The sequence below is a fragment of the Chiloscyllium plagiosum genome, chromosome 20 (assembly GCF_004010195.1).
Source record: "Chiloscyllium plagiosum isolate BGI_BamShark_2017 chromosome 20, ASM401019v2, whole genome shotgun sequence".
Taxonomy (NCBI): Eukaryota; Metazoa; Chordata; class Chondrichthyes; order Orectolobiformes; family Hemiscylliidae; genus Chiloscyllium; species Chiloscyllium plagiosum.
In genome coordinates, this window is record NC_057729.1 from 18,205,657 (window position 1) to 18,227,096 (window position 21,440).

At 42.2% G+C, this 21,440-nt stretch overlaps 1 protein-coding gene across 1 annotated transcript in view; it reads left to right on the forward strand.

The window, feature by feature from the left end:
• Window positions 1–5,430: 5,430 nt before the first annotated feature.
• Window positions 5,431–21,440, forward strand: part of zfp64 (zinc finger protein 64 homolog (mouse)) — a 67,067-nt gene continuing 51,057 nt past the window's right edge. The window contains exon 1 of the mRNA XM_043710242.1: window positions 5,431–6,299. Within this exon, the coding sequence (XP_043566177.1) occupies window positions 6,257–6,299 (43 nt within the window). The 5' untranslated portion in view covers window positions 5,431–6,256. The remainder of the gene's footprint in view (window positions 6,300–21,440) is intronic.

Here is a 21,440-nt window from a genome sequence, read left to right on the forward strand (position 1 = left end):
GAGGTTTTTAAGAAAATCAAAAAGGGAGTGCAAACGTCCACACCCAATATACACGTGGTTCACGGACTCCACAGCGCCACAGAACAAGCAGTTGGGCTGGGAGTCCGTGAACCACCGCAATCTGCGGTTGCAGGGGACTGCTGCGTGCAGCACCCTCCACCCCAGATCCCCAAGAGAAAGGGGGAGGACTCCCGTGTAGAGAGCCCTCCACTGAGGATCCCCACTGCCCGGTGGCAAATGGTCACGCCAAGGCGTGTGCAGACGGTGAGATAAGGGAGAAGAGGTGGACGGTGTGCAGCAGCAGTCGATACAGGGCCCGCCTTTTTACGTCCTTAAAAGGGACTAAATTAAAATTCCGCAGGCGACTCATGTTGTGGGGCACAGGCTCCCGCGGGAAGTACGGGACCTTGGGAGCAATGTGAAATTCCATCCGGGCAGGGGTGAGCCTGGACGGAATTCCACCACATACCTGAGCATCCTCCAACTGGTGCACTACGTCGGGTCTGAGCACCGCCATTTGAAGGCGTCGGATGGCAGTGGCCACGTACCGGACGTCTATCGCTGCCCTACATTCCTGTTTATTTTATTTAAATAACTCCACAGAGGCTGGTATTCTGTCATCAAGTCACCCTTTATTTACACATGAGAGTTCTTGACAATGATTCAGCTCTCTCAGAGCCAGCTCTCAGGCTGAACACGATGTCTGACACTCCTGTTCAACATTCCTGTTTTTTTTTTATTTTATTAAAAAATTACAAAATAGGTTACAAAAAACAGTTAACATTTATAGCTGTATACAACAGCAATTTTACAAGGGAGAGGAGCAGTAAAGCCAGGCCCCAAACCCTAACATTCCTGTTTATTTTTTTTTCTTTTTTTCACCTAAGTGCGGTAGTGCTTTTTTTTTTCCCCAGCACCCATGGTGTGTGTGTGCAGGTGTGAGACACAGTGAAAGACACAAAGTGCACCAATCTTTATTCAATTTCCACCACCAGGAAGATAGGAAAACACCCGGGTGGCCAGTGACAAGCACTGCCCTTCACATCAAAGGGCAGTGCTGTATGAACATTCCTGTTTATACCTGTCAGGCAGGGCTCCCTGATTGGACGTGTCTAACAGCCCCAATTGGAGAATTTATATTAAGAGATGTACAGCACAGAAGCAGACCATTTGGTCCAACATGTCCATACCGACTAGATATTCTAAATTAATCTCGTCCCATTTGCCAGCATTTGGCCCATATCCATCTAAACTCTTCCTATTCATAGACCCGTCCAGATGCTTTTAAAATGTTGTAATTGTACCAGCCTGGACCACGTCTTCTGGCAGCTCATTCAATACGCACACTACCCTTTCCACTCAGGTCCCTTTTAAATCTTTCCCATCTAGCCTTAAGCCTATGCCTTTTACCCAGTTTCCAATCGAGGTTTACCATTTGTTTAAAATCCCCACAAAGGAGAACGGACCTGTCAGGCTCCATAATCAGTGTGACCTGCCCACTCTACAAACTGTACTGGTTTGATGAATCCTTTGCTTTCCAGCCTCCTGATGCCTGCCTCTACTTTTGCCTGTAAGGAAAATGGCACTGGGCAGGCCTTGCAGAATCGTGGAATTGCATCCTGGTCAAAATGCAAGGTGGCCTTGGCTTCTTTGTTAGTCCCTAGACCTTCCTGAAAAACATCCAGGTATTTAATTAGGACTTTACTCAGACAGCCACTTTCTAATCAAAAATGTTGAGCCAATCTAGGCGAATCTTTCTCTACCAGTTTCGCACCATGAAGCTTTGGCCCAAGTCTTTTTTTTTATATTTATTAACCCCTACACTACCACCTAAGTGCGGTAGTGCTTATTTTTTCCCATGCAATGTCCTATTTATTTTTTTTTTTAATTTTTTTTTAATTTAACCCCCACACTACCACCTAAGTGCGGTAGTGCTTATTTTTTTCCCCAGCAGGCCCAGGTCTTTTACTATAATCGGTGCTGACTGAACCCAGCTGCTTCTCATAAGAGACTGAAACCAAAGTTGTACCCTCAATCTATAAAGGACCCCCAGTATAGGTTCTCTATCTAGACACAAATTAAGGGTTGGAGTCCAAAGTGGATTTCATTAAGACTTGGTCTACAATCATTGAAACAGCCAGGGCAATATTGACCTCAATTAGAACCAGGTGACCATTTAACCCAACTTTTATTTTGACTGGTTCTGATTTGGTTGTTGCTAATCAATTCAACTGTTTCAAACCAGATATAGGTGGATTTTTCTGCTGTGCACTCTCCTGGATACCGGCCTATGAGTTATCTTACTCAGTTTAGGTTTAGTGCAGATCATAGAGTTTTTATATATCTCTTGCCCTTGCCCTTGCAGTCAGTAGAGATTACAGCTTTGGAATGTGCTGTTGAAGAAGCCACAGTGAATTTTTGCAATGCATGTTGTAGTTGGTTATGGGCTGTAGCTTCAGTGAGCCAGTGGTGGAGGAAATTAATGATTAAGTTTGTTGATTGCATGCCAATCCCTTGAGGTACTTTATCCTGGATGGTGTCAATTCTTGGATATTTGGAACTAGACTTATCTAGGCAGGCATATGGCATTCCATTACTCTCCTGAATTGTGTCTTGAACACCTTGAAAAGTATTAGGGTGTCAGGAGATGAATCAATTGCCAGAGAACACACAGCATTTGACCAGCTCTTGTAGCCACTGCATCTATATGGCTGGCCAGTTAAGGTTCCTGTCAATGGTTACCATAAGATTATGGGAAATTCAGTGATGGTAATGTGGCTGAATGTGAAGGAGAGGTAGTTCTATTCTTTCTTGTTGGAAATGATCATCACTTGGTACTTGTATGTGAATGCTACTTTCCATTTGTCACCAAAGCCTGAATGTCATTCAGGTTTCACTGTATGCAGCCATAGAAAGCTTCATTTCTCAGGAATTATGGATGAACTGAATCGTCAATCAACTTTTTAAAATATTCACTCATGTGACATGGGCACCACTGACTAGGCCAGCATTTATTGTCCATCCCTAGATAACCTTGAAAATTTGGTGGTCAACTGCCCTCTTGAACCGCTGCAGTCTATGTGCTGTTGTTAGATCCACAATATTGTTTAGGAAGGAGTTTCAGAATTTTGACCCAGTGACACCAAAGAAACCGCAATATATTTCCAAGACACAGTGATTAGAGAGGAACATGCACTTGGCGGTATTGCCATGTATCCACTGCCTTTGTATTTCTGATGGAAGTGGTCATAGAGATGTACAGCATAGAAATAGACCCTTCGGTCCAACTCGTCCATGCTGACCAGATATCCCAACCCAATCTAGTCCCACCTGCCAGCACCTGGCCCATATCTCTTTAAACCCTTCCTATTCATATACCCATCCAGATGCCTTTTAAATGTTGCAAATGTACTAGCCTCCACCACTTCCTCTGGCAGCCCATTCCACACAGGTACCACTCTCTGTGTGAAAAAGTTGCCCCTTAGGTCTCTTTTATATCTTTCCCCTCTTGCCTTAAACCTATGCCCTCTGGTTCTGGACTCCCCCACCCACGGAAAAGACCTTGTCTATTTACTCTATCCATGCCCCTCATGATTTTATAAACCGAGATAAGGTCACCCCTCAGCTTCTGATGCTCCAGGGAAAACAGCCCTCATGGATTTGAAATATAAATTTATGCAGTGCATCTAATAGATGATACTGCTGTGACAGAGCATCAGTGGGGGAGGGACTAAATGTTTGTGGATGTGATGCCAATTAAGTGGGGTGCTTTGTCCTAGATGGTGTCAAGCTTCTTGATTGTTTTTGCAGCTGCACCCATCCAGGCAAGTAGAGAGTATTCCATCACATTCTTGTACCTTGTATATGGTGGACAAGCTTTGGGCAGTCAAAAGGTGAGTTGCTCACTACAGGATTCCTAGCCTCTGATCTGCTTTTATAGTCAATGTATTTATGTGGTGAGTCAGGTTCAGTTTCTGGCTGGTGGTAACCCCAGGATGTTGGCAGTGGTAGATCTATTTATGTTATGTCATTGAATGCTGCTGGGCATAGTTACCTCTTATTGGAATGATCATTGCCTGGCATGAATGATACCTGCTACTTTTCAGTCCAAGCCTGAATACTGTCCAGATCTTGTTGTATTTGAACCTGGATTGCTTCAGTATCTGAGGAATAGCAAATCGTGCTGAACATTGTTCAATCCTTGAATTAAAATCCCCATTCTGAACCTATATTTGAAGGGAGTTCACTGATGAAGGAGCTGAATATGATGGACAGTCCAGAAGAACCTCTGAAGCAATGTCCTAGGGTTAAGATGAGTGGCTTCCAATAATCATAGCCATCTTTTTTTCCAAGGCTGATTTTACCCTTTGCAGAGCTTTTCTTCAGATTCCCATTGTCCTTAATTTTACAAGGCCTCCTTGATACCATGCTTAATCAATGCTGCCTTACTGTCAAGGGGAATGACTCTCACCTCAATGTTGAAATTCAACTCACCTTTTCATATTTGGATTAAGACTGTAATGAGGTCTGAACCTGAATGATTCTGATTAAAAATACTCACAACCGGTGAATATGTTATTATTGGTTAGATGCTATCGATAGCATTGTTAACAAAGTCTTTCACAAGTTTCATGGTCAAAACTAGACTGGTAGAATAGTAGTTAGGAGGATTGGGTTTGTCCTACTTTTTGTGGAAAGGGCATACCTGGTAAATTCCACTTTTCTTCTGGAAATCCTCCTACAATTCCCTGTTTGAATAATTCCAGACTGGTTTCTGTCCTCTGCAATGCATGGAGATTTTCCCGGAAAAAGATAGCACCTGAGACAGCAATCTTGGACATTATCCATAACTGAAGTCTGCTGCTGATAATGATCATTTAATCCTCTGTGACCTAACACTGGGGGACAACTCTTGTCTAGTTGCATGCTGCCTATCCCAATTCATCCAGCTCTCCAGCACTTAGCTGCCCATAATGGTCCACATGGTCACATTTGGAGTTCAAAAATCTCCTAACCTGTTCTTTTCCTTTGCTTTTTCTATATTTAAATAAACAAAAAGCAGTCTGGAATTAAGATCACTAATCATGACACAGACGCACACAGACAGACATACAGATTTAAAGAAGTAAAAACAATGAGTGCAGATTCCTGATGAAGGGCTTTTGCCCGAAACTTCGATTTTACTGCTCCTCGGATGTTGCCTGAACTGCTGTGCTTTTCCAGCACCACTAATCCAGATTTAAAGAAGTGGTAGGTGCAAACTTTTATTTTTTTAACAACATTCTCACATATACAGTATTCTTGGTCAAAACATGGCTGACACGGCGGCTCAGTATTTAGCACCGCTGCCTCACAGTGCCAATGGAATGGGTTTGATTCTACCCTCGAGTGACTGTCAGTGTGGAGTTTACACTTTCTCCCTGTGTCTGTGTTGGTTTCCTCTGGGTGCTGCAGTTTCCTCCCACAGTCCAAAGATGTGCAGGCCAGGTGGATTAACCATGGGAGGATTATTGGTGGGGAGTCCCTATTTGGAGGGATGCTGTGGACTGAATGGCCTGCTTCCACATTGTGGGGATTCTATGGCTCTTAAAAATCTAATGAATGGCTTCAATTATAAGGCAGCATAGACAAACAGGAGGCTGGAAGAACACAGCAAGCCACGGAGTGTCAGGAGATGGAAAAGCCAACATTTTGGGTAAAACCCATCTTCAGGACTGGATGTGGGGTTGGGGGGGACTACAGATAAAGAGAAGGGGCTGGGGAGGAGAGGCTGAAAACTAAGGCAGTCTAGATTTCTAAAGAATTGAGAGATCACTTTATTTCCCGTTTAGACCTTTAGAAGATTTGCTGGTGAGACCCTGAAGGGTGGCTGTAATGAGACATTTACACCTGTGCAAAATTATGCAGGAAATGTGATTATTATGAAAATGGATGAATGTTACACAGGAGGCTGGGCTAAATCCAACCACAAACACAGCTGTGGCAGCAGGGGAAACAGATGAAAGACATCAGGGTGCAAGTGTACATCCAGGATGAAGGAGATGCCACAATGTAGACCCTTGTAGCCTCCAGCTGGATTCTCTCTCTCTGTCTACCCCAGGACAGGCGGAAGTCTCCCACAGCCGCTTCCGTCGCGCTGGATAGCTCAGTCCCAGCCTTTCATCTCACTTGTTTGTTTGCAATTAACATTTATTTATTTCTGTGGTTGTGGGGGGGTGGTGCTGAGGAGAGCAGTCGAGCCGCCGGGCGCTGCGCTATGAACGCGGGCGGACAGAGCGATGGCTTCGCCCCGGTGCCGTGTGAGTATGCCCGCAGTGTGTATGCAGGGGCTGGGGCGGCGGAGGCAGGGCCCCGCGTGCAGGCCCACAGCAGCGCTTGCTGCCAAGGCCAGCCCCGGAACCTGGGTAGTGAACACCCCGGGAGCCTGGCTCTCTGGAGGCAGCATACTCAGGTTCCAGGGCTGGCATATCCAGTGTCTGTCAAATGGACAAGGTCAGGGGGCTCCCCAACTCCACTCACCCGCTCGATTCAAGGGCACCCTTCCAAATCCAAACCCTCAGAAGTCACGGCCTTGCACTTAGAGAGTTGCACTTAAAATGCAAGGGATTTCAAAGGTTTCAGATTTAAAAATGCACTGTTGGACTCTCAATAATTTCAGCTGCTTTCCCACTGACTTGTTTCTCAATGTATGGTTCAGGTTACAAAGTTCAATTGTGTAACCCCCCCCCCTAATTTTGGTGCTCGCGCTCCTGGTGCACCATTTTTGGTGCATCACTGAATAGGTACCAGAAGTGTGCAGGCTAAGCAGATTGAAAGTATTGTGTAACACTAGTTTGATTCTCACCTGATGACCTTCAGTCAATGCCTTCTCATGACCTACAAGAGCTGAAGGTATCTACAGAAGCAGGAAGGTTACCTCCATCAGTCTTGAAGGATCATCACTATTTTAAGACTAGTGGCTGATGGATTTCTGCTGTCTCATGCTGAGTTAGTACATATGCTTGGAGGTTTAGTCTGTCACTTAATTTTGGTGACACCTATAGAATGTGGATGGTACATGGTGAACACCTTGGTTCTCACTTCAAGAATTCTGCATAGAATACTTGCTACCAGCTTTTGGTGCTGCTATTTTTAATATGCTTGGTGTGCTGCATGAATAGGGAGGAAGGATGACAGTGTATCAAAGGGGCTGTAGCCACCCTGGATTTTTTGGGAAGCAGCTTTCCTCTGCTGAGTACAGCAAAGAAGTATGCGTGACCTTTCCTTTTTTAAAATTTGTTTGCAGGCTGTGGGAATCACTAGTTCAGTCAGCGTTTATTGCCATCCCTAATTATCCAGAGAGCTGTTAAGAATCAACCATATTACTTGGGTCTGGAGTCACATGTAGGCCAGATCAGGTGAGGGTGGCAGATTTCCTTCCCTGAAGGATGATAGTAAACCAGGTAGGTTTTTCAAACAATCAACAATAGTTTCATGGTCATCATTAGAATCTTAATTCCAGATTATTAATTTGCTAAGGAGATGCTCATTAAGGTATGGTATCTTGTGTGAGCAGATCTGCGTCCCCCGTGCAAAGTGAGAATGCCATTGCCAGTGGCTGTAGAGGTCATGACGGCCTTGGAATAATTTGTGTCAAGTTTCTTAGAAGCTAAAGCAAGCAACACCTCCATCAGATGATTCAAGGAAGTGGAATAGATTCCACTGTCTCTTTCCTAAGCACACAGCTCCACCATTCATGGAACTTATGCTTTGCTGACTGGGCCATCAGTTATTGCCCATCCCAAGCTGCCCTTGAGAAGGTGGTGATGTGCTGCCTTCTAGAACAGTCTTGGAGGAGAACCTGCAGTAGGTGATATTCCCATGTAACTACTGCCTTTGTCCTTCTAAATGGTAGTGGTGATAGGTTAGAAGTTGCTTCTCAAGGGACCTTGGTGAATTTCTGCAGTACAGCTTGTAGATGGTACATAATGTTGCTACAGTGCATCAACGGTGGAGGGAGTGAATGCTTGTGGATGTGTGCCACTTGATGGAGCTGGTTTGGTGTGTCCTGGATGGTGTCAAGCTACTTGAGTGTCATTGGAACTTTAATCATCCAGTGGGGAGGATTATATCACAGTTCTAATTTGTGCTCTGTAGATGGATAGGCATTGGGGAGTTAGGAGACCTTGGGGAGTTAGGAGGTAAATTACTCACTGCATGGTTCCTAGACTCTAACCTGTTGATTTAGATTTACATGGCGAGACCAGTTGAGTTTCTGGTCAATGGTAATTCCCAAGGATGTTGATAGTAGTGGAGGGGAGGTTGCGTTGGGGGTGCAGTGATGGTAATGCCATTGAATGTCAAGGAGTGATGGTTAGGTTGTCTCTAGAGGAGATGGTCATTGCCTGGCACTTATGTGTTGTTAACATTACTTGCTACTTGCCAGCCCAAACCTGGACATTGTCCACACCGTGCAGCATTTGGACTATTTCACTATCTGAGGAGATGCAAATACTAACTGATGGCAGCTGTCTGAGCATACTTGATGGTAAGCTGAACATGCAGGAATCCCTTCTGAGCATCATTACAGCACTGGGCCAGTGGATGAATTTTGCTTGTTCTGCAATGGAAGTTGGTTATTAGCCATTGTATTCATGATCAGTCCAAAAGTATTTTTCAACAGGGTGGGGGGCTTAAATATGGCAGGTGGGCCATGGTTCCAGGATTCTTGCTCCCATTTCCATCCAGTGGCATTTTATGGCTCCAGGATAAGCAAGTCCATAAGAAGCAATTCTGTCATTGTGGAGAGGGGCAGTTTAGATACCCGCTATTTCCATTGAGTTGGTCCCTTTTAATAAGAAGACTAATGAGACCTCAGAGAAATTGTGAACTATAGGTGAAGCCAGTTGTGGAGTTCTTTTGACAAGCATTTTTAAAAGGTCTTTCTAATTTTACTGTCATAATCATTTTCTGTATGATAAATTAGATATGTCTTAGTGTAGTGTGCTCATAAAGCATTATCCTTTATAAGGTAAATCTTCATTAATTTGACCTATGTTATTAATATGCACTAGTATGCCTTACCTAATAGATAAAGTCCACTTCTGCATTCAGAATTATTAAGAAGTAGACATTAAAATGTCATCAGACTGCTGTTGATTTAAAATCCAGAGATCTGTTTAGTCTTCAAAGCACTCTTCCAGTATCCACCAAGGGCTCTTATACTAATGCTGCAAAATCTTTTGAAGTGCTCATAAAAATAATTTAAAATAAACAAACATACATCTGAAAAGGGATTATTTCTGTTAAATGTTCATAAAACCATTAAAATAAACAAGACATTGAAGAGCCACTTAAAAGAAAGCAATTCTACCTCAAAGGTGACACTCTGGGCCTATAGCTTTGAACGGAGGCAAACGAGAGAGAAAGTTTTGCAATATAAAGAGAATTTTCGGTGAAACAGAAAAGGTGGACTTAAGAATTGTTTTAAGTTCACAATAGAAAGAGAGGACATGGGTATAAAATGATAATGAACAAATACAAATCAGGAAGTCACTTCAGAAAAATAAGCTATTTCTGCTTTGAATGGTTGATTGGATTAGATTGTGAAATTAAAATGTCTGAAATCTTTTAAGAGACACGTTTTGATTGATATGAAGTAAACAACTGGAAGGGTGAATGACCTGGATCAAGTGGCCACTCTTACTTGTACTGAACATACGGATAATGCTTTATGCACAAACATTAAAACCAAATGTGTGGTCAGGCCTTTGTCTTCCTAAAGATGGTGTATAAATTGGATGAATAGGCCCTGTTCTTTATATATTGTCTTGTGAAGCAGTTAAATCTATCTGTATAGGACACAAACCAGCAGGTAACTTCATGATCAATAGAACAAAATTTACTAATCAACTTTACAAGGAACAATGAATACACCAGACTATAGTCTGGTGCATTAAATGGCCACTGCAGATTAATGGTTCATTCCAGATCCTACTTGATTCTCATTTCCATTTCTGTGTTTGGACAGAAACTGGAATATTTTCTCCAAAGACTCATATAGCCTCAGGGTATATACTGTTCCCTTTGCAAATTATTTATAGGTGAGTAATTTTATATTATTTAAAGATTTGTCAAATTGCAGATTTTACTTTTTTTTTATACAGGGGAGTTTTCTAGAATGGTATTTGAAGTACATAGTTTTATCAATATCTAAAGCAGAAAAGGATGGATAAAAGTCCGATTATAAAATAAAACTCATACATTTAGCATTCACGGTATCCATAAGTCAATTGTAAATCTACTTCTGCTACAATTGCACATTTGTGCACTTCTGGTCTTTGATCCTGAGATAGAAGTAATTATATGTTTGAAACTAAATTCATGCTAGTCCTGTGTCCCACCGCATGCATCTTATGTGGCTCATGATATCTATATTTAATGCAACGTTTCAGTGGTCAAGCTTTTAAAAAGAAACACACCCACTTTTGCTCGAACTCGGCACCGCCTTCCTAACCTGCAATCATCTTCCTGACTTCTCCGCCCCCATCCCACTCCGGCCTATCACCTTCACCTTGACCTCCCTCCACCTATCGCATTTCCAAAGCCCCTCCCCCAAGTCCCTCCTCCCTACCTTTTATCTTAGCCTGCTGGACACACTTTCCTCATTCCTGAAGAAGGGCTTATGCCCGAAACATCGATTCTCCTGTTCCTTGGATGCTGCCTGACCTGCTGCGCTTTTCCAGCAACAAATTTTCAGCTCTCATCTCCAGCATCTGCAGCCCTCACTTTCTCCACTTTTGCTGTTTGCTTAGCCTAAAATGTAAAGAGAGGAGCTATCAAGTTGGGCATGATTTACTGAGTTTTAAAGACCCTATGACATATTGTAAAGCAAAATAATAATTTCTCTTAATGCACTTTCCCTAAATTCCTCCTTGAACGAATATCACCGAAACAAAAAACCCTTATTTAAACACAAATGGAAATTTCTGGAGAAACTCAGGAGTTGTGACAGCATTTGGGAACAGAAAGCACTGTTAACGTTTTGAATCCAGTGACCCTTCTTCAGAACTGATGAGCATTGACCCTTCTTCAGAGATGCTGCCAGACATACAGCGTTTCTCCCACCATTTCTGCTTCTGTTTGTTTCAGATCTCCAGCATCAGCAGTTCTTAGCTTTCTTTCACTTTAGTCGTAAGCATTTATAGAACTTTTGACATGGTGTTAATTTAAATTGTGTTTAAGAAAAGTAATTTTTGAATGCATTCCTATGATATATAGAAAATACTGTGCGACTGATGTTTCAAAGCAGAGAAGGATCCCAGCTCTATCTCTTACCTCATTCAAATTTGCATGGCAATGTCTGTAAGGAAGATTAATAGCTCCCTCTGCTGTCCTAAAAGGTACTTGCATAATACTATGGATTGAGTGAAAAGCATTAAAAGAATTTAAATGCAACATGTCATATTTAGTTCACTCAATTTCACATTTACTATGAAAGCAAGTAACAATTTGTTAACATTTAAAAAAAATTATATTGTCATTAGTAACATGGTCACAGTGAAATTGTTTATGAAAGTAAAAATATCTGCAAAGTGTACTAGTTTTGTTTTTAACAGTCCTTCCCTTCATGCCTGAAAACAGTGATTTTTTGGAGTTGGCTTCACCTTGGCTATCAGCCTTTTCAGTACCTTAATCAAGCCTTCATGCCTGAACATTGACCTCTTGTCTGTTTGGCTTAGTGCTCTGCCCAGTAGTGTTAATTTTTCGTGCATACTTTCTGCAAAACATTTGATGTATTTTAGGAGGAGGCAATGACCTGATGGTATTATTGCTGGACTGTTAATCCAACGACCTAGGTAATGTTCTGCAGGCCTGGGTTTGAATCATGCCTCTAAATATCCAGCATTAAGAGTCTAATGATGATGGACTGGTGGGACCGTGCAGTATGATTCTATGATCGTTTGTCTATGATGAATCCATTGTCAATTGTCTGAAAAACCCATCTAAGTCACTGATGTCCTTTAGGGAAGGAATCTACCATCCTTATCTAGACTGGCCCACGTGTGACTCTGGACCCACAGCAATGTGGTTAACTCCTAACTACCCTCTGGGCAATTAGGGACAGGCAACGAATGGCCTGGCCAGTGATGTGCTAATCCTGAGAATGAATAAAATATGTATATATTTTTTCTGTACTATTCTTACCTAGGCTGGACAACAAATGACACATAACACTGAAGAATCACAATCCAAATTCACTGCCATGTTTTTGAGAATTTTTAGTGAGAATGTTGCAACTCTCCTTATTTTTAAACATAATCTTACATGAACAATATTGGGGTCTAAACTCTGGCACAAGGTTTAAAATGTACCCTGAACCTTATTACCCTAAGCCTTAAAGCTCAGACAATTTCATCTCATTGTGATTCCTTATTTTATTTGCGAAGGTTTGGAAAGATTTTTATTTGGAGCCAGTGCTTCACTGATGGATACAACACTGAAGTGTATTTGTGTCACCTTGAACCTATCAGTGTACCCTTCTAGCAAGTTTATTTGAATCCATTTAAGGAGATAATAGGTACTGATGGCAAATGAAAGTCTGTGTGTGTGATGTATTTGGAATTCAACAAGAATACTGACATTGGAACACCCAAGCAATTAATCCACAGTTAGAAAGGTTTGAACAGAAGGCAGTCCTTTGAGATAGTTTGATTGCCAAATGAGAGACAGCAAACTTTATGCCATTGGTGAAGCTACATTGGTATGACGAGGTGACTGCAGCAGAATGCCTTGGGCTTCAGTGGTTGTTGCTTAAGTTGACGTCAACATTTCCTACACTACAACAGTAACAGCACTCCAAAAAGTGTTTAACTGGCTGTAAATTGCTTTGGGATATTTTGAGCATGTGAAAGGTAGTATACAAACATAAGTTCTTTTATTTCAAATGGTGAACAGAACATTAGCTCCTAAATTTCTGCTTTAGGATTCAAGAAAAGTGCAAGATTTTGAGTTGAACTTTAACAGTAATTGTTCTAATCTAAGTCAATTACAGTTATAGACTGGCTGTCTGAAAATTCAATCTAATGGTTTACAAGTCCCATTTCAGGTACAAAAATGTTTTCACTTTTTTTTCCAGAATTTATTAAGTTTATCGTAACTAGTACAAAAACAAACTTAATCAAAGTAGTTTTTTAGTCAATGCCATTCATGACACTGGTTGACTGGGCACAGGTCTCTTGATCTATTCTCTTGATTGAAGTTGTTTTTTTATCTGTGATATTCCTTTTCTTTTACACTGAACCAATGGTATCTCCACTTGTAAGGCAGGAGGGCGATCAGGAGTGGTGGTAGGTAATTCTTTGAAATTATATGCCCAATGTGTAGCAGAAGCAAAAAAAGTTAATATTAACTTTGGATGTATAACCAAAGGAGTAGATTGCAATTCAAGTAATAAAAAAACACACATATAAGACATGACCGGCCGTCACGTGGAGTACTATGTATATTTCTGAATGATTTAAAACGATTTTCAGATTTGGAGGTGATACAGAATATGTTTAGTACTTGTACATTATTAACTGAATGCTAGTTGGTGGATGAAAGATTATTCAGACTATGCAGGAATGTAGAGTTGAGGTTAAAATCAGGTCAGCTATGATTTTATTGAATGGCGGAGCAAGCTCAAAGGGCCAAGTGGCCTATTCTTGTTCCTTATTCATACATTTCTATTGTAGTAACTACATTGCAGGAAGTACCTGCTAAGGTCTGTCTTGTATTGTTTTCATTTTTAATGCAATAAAATCAACTGCCATATATACTCATGTAAAAGTCAAAATTTTTAGACTTTTTTTAAGGTTAAATTTATGGGGTTGACTTTTACATGGATACTACTTTTGAGGGGCTGAAATTTATGCTACAGTCCAAAATACTACATCATTAGCGGAAGGCCAATTGATCTCTTAAGGAACAAAGAAAAATAACACAACATGAGATTTGACACCTGACTCTGACCTTATGCATCTTAACCTTTCACACCAAATTCTTCCATTTATTTCCATTTTCTCTCATCTACTGTTGTTTTAGTTTTTCAAACTAACAAGCTAACTAAAAAAGATTCCTCATCATAATGTTTATGTACATGATGATACCTTCACACACAAATGTTGACCTGTTATCTGTGAAGAACTGAGGTTGACTTTTACATGAGAAATATGGACATTTCCAGACTTTCTGGCCAAAAATAGGGGGTTGATTTTTACATGAGATTGACTTTTACTCGAGTATATACAGTTGTTATTATCATGACAGTTTCAGTTTTTATTCAGATGGCAACCCAGGCAAAGCAACAAATCTGAGACCTAGCTTTTTCTTTTGCTGGGTGGGGCAAACCTGAGCTACGAAGAGAGATTGAGTACTCAGGATCTAGATTTATTGTGAAAAAGAGGCATGTCATTTTATTGTATTCAACTGTTCAAGATCCTCAATGGAATATATAAATTGAGACCCAGCATGATGCTTCCTGAGATATAAGATCACGGCATTAGCATTGGTGTAAGGTGATGCCTTAGCAGGTTGCATGAGCTATCTAATTAGATTTCGCTATCCTGTTTGCTGGTCTAGCGCTATAGAGAAAAACCTGCTTTGTATTCCAGCAAGAAGACGCTCTTGTCTTAAACAGAATATGGTTTATTTCATGTCAGCAACTAGATACATTAGTTTGATAGACATTGCTACAGAGTCGATGAGGAAGACTGAGATAATGGGTCTTACTCCGTCTCTCACCAAATCTATGCGACATCATAATAGTGGGTAGTCCTTAAGGTGCTCTTAGATCATAGAATATTACAGTGCAGTACAGGCCCTTTGACCCTCAAAATTGCGCCGATCTGTGAAAATAATCCGACGCCCATCTAACCTACACCATTCCATTATTATCCATATGTATATCCAATGCTCATTTAAATGCCTTTAATGTTGGCGAGTCCACTACTGTTGCAGGCAGGTTGTTCCACGCCCTTACTACTCTGAGTGAAGAAACTACCCCTGATATCTTTCCTAAATCTATCACCCCTCAATTTAAAGCTAGGTCCCCTCATGTTAACCTTCACCATCCGAGAAAAAAGGCTGTCACTGTCCACCCTATCTAACCCTCTGATTATCTTAAGCATTGAATCTTTCAAACCCTTAAACTTTATCTATCCCAAGATTTTTTTAATGAGAAATATTTTTACATTTTTCCATATAATTATATTTATCACGTACACTATTCCATCTCCTGCCAAATCTACACATTAAATTTCGCAAATCCAGCTGGTTTGGAGATTTCATTATTCTCCCAGAATGTGATCTCTTCTCCCTTGGTAGATTGGTGGATCTCTGGGTTGAAAATGTTGAGGTTTGAAAGTCCCTTGAAGCTGAAGGGCCTTCTTATCTTTTGCATTTCCTTCACTGAGGAAATCTTTTCTGCTGAAGCAGGCAACTGCTCCATTGTTATATCTGGAGGGCTGTTAATGTGATGAATTTCCACATGGAGGATAGTGCCCTGTGGAAACAGGAACTTTCTTTTGTGCAATATCCAGGATCTGGACAAGGCACTTTTCTATTTTGACAGTATTTTGTCAGGAAATTTCTTCTTGACTGTGTCCTTGTCTTTACCCTTGGTCATCGCCTGAGTGGAAGTTGCCATCAGGTTGTATGAAGCGCATATGTGTGTGATTCAACTGGAAAGGGTGCAGAAAAGATTTACAAGCGTGTATCAAGACTGGGGGGTTTGAGTAATAAGGAGAGGCTGGATAAGCTTGGACTTTTTTCCTTGGAGTTTAAGAGGCTGAGAGGTGGCTTTATAGGGATGTACAAAATCGTGAGAGGCTCAGTTAAGGTGAATAGCGAAGGTCTTTTCCCCAGGGAAGGAGAGTTCAAAACTGGAAGGCATAGGTTTAAAGTGAGAGGGGGGAAATGTTTAAAAGGGACCTGAGGGGCAACTTTTTCAAGCAGACAGTGGTGCATACAATGGAACAATCTGCCAGAGGACGTTGTAGAGTACAATTACAAAATTTAAAAGATATTTGGAAAAGTACATGGATAGGAAAGATTTAGAGGGATATGGACCAAATGAAAGCAAATGGGACCAGTTCAGTTTAGGAATACTGGTCCGCATGAATGCGTTGGGTCAAACAGCCTGTTTCCTGCTGTATCGCTCTATAACACAATTGCTTAGAATGCAGCTGGGACTGGCATATTTAAAGGGTGCACCTCATACGAATTCTTCTTTCTAGTCACCTCTCAAGACAATCTTTGTTTCATTGCTAAATGATGAAAATGCCTTCTTTCCTTCAATTTCAGTTTGATAGTGACATGTGTAATTGCCATCAGCTTGACCGTTTTGGATGTTGATGCTGAAAATCACAGTTTGCTCAGTGCCTGAAATGTTACAGGAAAGTATTGTGCTTCTGTGTTGTTTCTGTGCAAGTAAAACATACCCCTTCTGGCATGAATCTCTGCTTAGCAGTTTATTTTAGAAACCACACCATTGGATGGATCATAGAATCTCTACAGTGTGAAAACAGGTCATTCAGCTCATCGAATTCACACCAACTCTCCAAACAGCATCCTGTCCAGATCCACACCCTTATCCTATCCTGCATTTCCCATTGCTAATCCACCTAGTCTGCACATCGGTGGACACTATGGGCAATTTAGCTTGATCAATCCACTTAACTGCACACCTTTGGACCATGGGAGAAAACCCACTCAGACACATGGGAAATATGCAGACTCCACACAGACAGTCACTCAAGGCCAGAATTGAACCCGAGTCCCTGGTTCTGTGAGGCAGTAGTGCTAACTGCTGAGCCACCATGCCACCCCCATTGAGACCCTTGGGGCTATGGGCGATCTGTATTAAATAAACAGAACAATTTTTTTTTGTAAAAACGACACTGATGTGAAATTGTATGGAGCAAGTCAGAATCAGAATTATACAGTGGAGCGGGGGACCTTCAGCCCATTCAGACTGTACCACTAAAAATCCACTACTACCTGCACTGGGCCCATGGCCTTGGAAGAACACTTGAAGTGTCAAAACATTCAAGCTCTATGTGGATATTAGGGGATTTTCCATCTCGACTACACTCCCAGGCAATCCTCCAATCCCTCTCTTGACCTCCTGCCTTTCACTTTGAAATGATGCCTACCCACCCCCCCCCCCCCCCTTGTTATTGACCCTTCGACTAAAGGGAACAGCTGCTTCCTAGCCCTCCCTGTCCATGTCCTTCATAATCCTACACCCCTCTATCACGTTCCCCTTCAGCCTCCTCTGCTCTGAAGCAAACAAGGTTATCCATCCTCCCTCCATCGCTAAAATGCTCCATGCCTGGCAATATCTGGTGAATCTCCTCTACAACTGTGCTCACCCGTTAGATTTACAATTCCAGATTTTTCTTGTGTTCAAATTCCACCGTCTCATGTCCTTCATAATCCTACACCCCTCTATCACGTTCCCCTTCAGCCTCCTCTGCTCTGAAGCAAACAAGGTTATCCAGCCTCCCTCCATCGCTAAAATGCTCCATGCCTGGCAATATCTGGTGAATCTCCTCTGCAACTGTGCCCACCCGTTAGACTTACTATTCCAGATTTTTATTGTGTTCAAATTCCACCGTCTAGTATGAGCAGGATTTGAACTGGGATCCCAGGAACATGACCGAGGTTGCTGGATTAATAACCTGGCGATAATACCACCAGACCATCACGTCCCCAGTTGAGATGGTTAATTGTTTCTGACTGGCGCAAACTGGATGGAGCAAATGGCCTCTCTCTATGCTCTGTATATGTTTGTTCTGACTGTCACTTTACCTTGCCACATGAATTCACTATAGTCGCTGGTCACATAAAAATAGTGTTATTGGTTCCTTTGTTGATTGCCACACAATGATTCCTCCCAATGTCATCTCTCCGGAATGAATGAATAATCAGCTCACCACCGTCGGCAGTCACTTGGTAGTTTGCAGTTCCATTTCTTAGCGGCACGTTGTCATGGTATCAAACGAGCCGGGCTCAATGCCTTGCCTAACCAGATATGGGAGAACAAGGTGTCCCCAGTCCCTGTCTCAGTCCATTGATACAGGAAGTCAGCACAGCATCTGCGACAGGAACTGAGGAGAAAACACATAGAGTTAAAAATTCCTGGGGTTCACCCATTGATTGAGACTACTGGGAGGACCGGTTTGGCACAGTGAATGGAAAAGAGAGTTAAGCAATTCAATTGGTTTAAATGCTAATGCAGAGTTTAATTCCACCCCAGCTATCAACATCCTGGGGGTTATCATTGAGAGAGAATCAATCTGTCCCTCGGTGATCAATGGTGCTACCATCACTGAATCACCTCCAGTGACAAAATTCTGCAGGTTACCATTGAAAGAGAATCTCACCATGCACTTGATGTTCAATGGTGTTACCATTACTGAATCCATCCTACTATCAACATTCTGGAAATTATCATTGAGAGAAAATCTAACTATCAACCCCTTGACTGAAACCCCTCCAGTGTCCTGGGGTTAATCATTTATCACAAATGAAAATGGACTGGCCAACTGAATACTGTTGCTCAAGAGCAGGTCAGAAGCTAGGAATCCTGCACTGAGTAACTTACTTCCTGACTCCCCAAAGCCTATCCACCATCAATAAGGCACGCTTCAGGAGTGTGATGGAATACTCCCCACTTGAATGGATGGTGCAGTTGCAACAAAGTTGAGAAGCTCAGGACCATCCAGGGACAAAGTAACCCCTGCTTGATTGGCACCACATCTACAAACATCTACTTCCTCCACTGCCAATGCTCAGCAGCAATGTGTACCGTATACAAAACACTGCAGAAATGCACCAACGATCCTTAGGCAGCATCTTCAAAACCCACGGTGACTTCCATCTGGAAGGTCAAGGGCAACAGATACCTGGGAACATCACCCCCTGCAAGTTCCCCTCTGAGCCACTCACCATTCCGACTTGGAAAAAGAGCGGCCGTTCCTTCAGTGTGGCTGGGTCAAAATCCTGGAATTCACTCCCTAAGAGCGTTCTGTGCATACCTACAGCATGTGGACTGCAGCGGTTCTTGAAACCATCTCACCACCACCTTCTCATAGAGGGCAACTAGGGACGGAGCAAGCGACACCCATGTCCCACAAGTGAATATATAACTCTCTGTGGTGTAGGCATGACTGTCATCGTTCACCAAACATTGCACCCTGTTTGTTGCATATAGTTTAAATTCAGTTTGTTCTCAGAAGCAGGAAGTAAAACCCAACTCCAGCAATGGTGAAATGGGGCCACTCATGAAATCCTGATGAATAGTGTCATTGGGAGAAGGAAATCAGCCATTCTTACCTGGTCTGGAACTCCACATGACTGCAAACCTGCAGCAAAGGAAATTATTTCTAACTGCCCTCAATTAAAACATTTAAAAGGCATCTGGATGGGTGCATGAATAGGAAGGGCTTAGAGAGATATGGCAACATGCTGGCAACTGGGACTAGATTAATTTAGGATATCAGTTCGTCATGGACCAAAGGGTCTGTTTCCATGCTGTACATCTCTATGACTCCATGACTGTAAGAGGCTGCTCAAGTCATTCCCTCATTTCACTGTCTAAATGCCTGGCATTCTGTTTACAATCAATGTTGTTCATTATTGTTACACTCTGTGCTATTTTGATCAGTAGATAAGAAGAGACTGGGGCAGGAGTTGGTTATCCAGCAGAATATCCAACAAGATCTGCAGAGGTGTGTGACTTTTCAAAATGACAGGCGTGGACGCAGTGTGGGTGATCAAGCTCTGTACAAGATGGAATATGTATGACAGCAATAAGAGTGATCTACGATAGATTGTATAGAATCCACCTTTGGTGGAGTGAAGATTATATCAGCTGGAGTTTAGAAGAATGTTGGAGGTTCAAATCTTACAGAAACCTCTAAAATTCTAGACAAGCGCAGGAAGGATGTTCCCAATGACCAGGGGATGGAGGGAGAAGTCCAGAACCTGGGGGGGGGGGAGGGGAGGAGGGGAAGGTCACCGTCTAAAAGCAATGGGGTAGGGCTGAGATAAGGAGTAATGTCTTTATTCAGAGAGTGTGGAGCCTGTGGAATTCTCTGCCACAGAAAGCGCTCGAGACCAGAACATTGAATGTTGTTCAGGAAGGAATTGGAGCAAGGTCTTAGGGGCTAAAGGAAGAAAGTGGGGAATTGGATGATCAGCCATGGAAATGGAAAAGCTGAATGGTCTACTCCTGTTCTGATTTTCTATGATTCAGTGTTAACAGGGTGTAAGAGTTGGATGATCTGCCATGGTCATGCTGAATGGCTAAGTTCGGACCCAAAATGCTGAGTATTCCTATATTATAGGTTCCTATGTTTCGATTTACTAGCAAGCTCAACATTATTTACCCTGTGCTATTTCCCCTATCTATGGCATTTAATTCAGACAAATGTGAAGTGTTGCATTTTGGTAAGACAGACCAGGGCAGGATTTATACAGTCCTGGGGAGGTTAGGGCCCTGGGGAGTGTTGTTGAACAGCGAGAACTAGGGGTGCAGATACAGCGTTGCTTGAAATTAGTGTCACAGATAGACAGGGTGATGAAGGCAGCATTGAGTACGGAAGTTGGGACATCATGGTGCAGTTGTACACAACATTGGTTAGGCCATATTTGGAGGACTGCGTACAATTCTGGCCACCCACATGAAGGATGTTATTAAGCTGGAAAGGGTGCAAATAAGGTTTACAAGAATGTTACTTAGATTGGAAGTTTTGGGTTATGACAAGAGGATGGATAGGCTGGGACATTTTCCCTGGAGTGTAACAGGCTGACCTCATGGAGATTTATAAAATCATGAGCGGCATAGATGAGGTGAATAAAGCCAAGGTAAGGGAGTCTAAACTAGAGAGCATACATTTAAGGTGAGAGGGGAAAGGAACCCGAGGGGCAATATTTTCACAGAAGCTGGTGTGTATATACGGAATGAGTTGCAGAGGAAGTGGTTGAGGTGGTTAGCATGACAACAATTAAAAGACATTTGGACAGTTACATGGATAGGAAAGGTTTAGTGAGATATGGGCCAAACGCAAGCAAACAGGAGTAATTCGGTTTGGCAAACCCGGTCAGCGTGGACGAGTTGGGCCGAGGGTCCTATTTCCCGGCTGGACACCTCTATGACTCTATAACATTACCAATGATGGATCAGATTTTTATTCCTGGTCTGTTGGTAAATCTATGCTGAAGTGTCTAACTCTTTAAGTTGTTGCTTAGCTTGGATGCTTTCATTCACTTTGGCGAAACTAAAATGCTCACTTCCTCAGTCCTGCTTTTTGTGATTTGGAGATGCCGGTGTTGGACTGGGGTGTACAAAGTTAAAAATCACACAACACCAGGTTATAGTCCCAACAGGTTTAATTGGAAACACACTAGCTTTC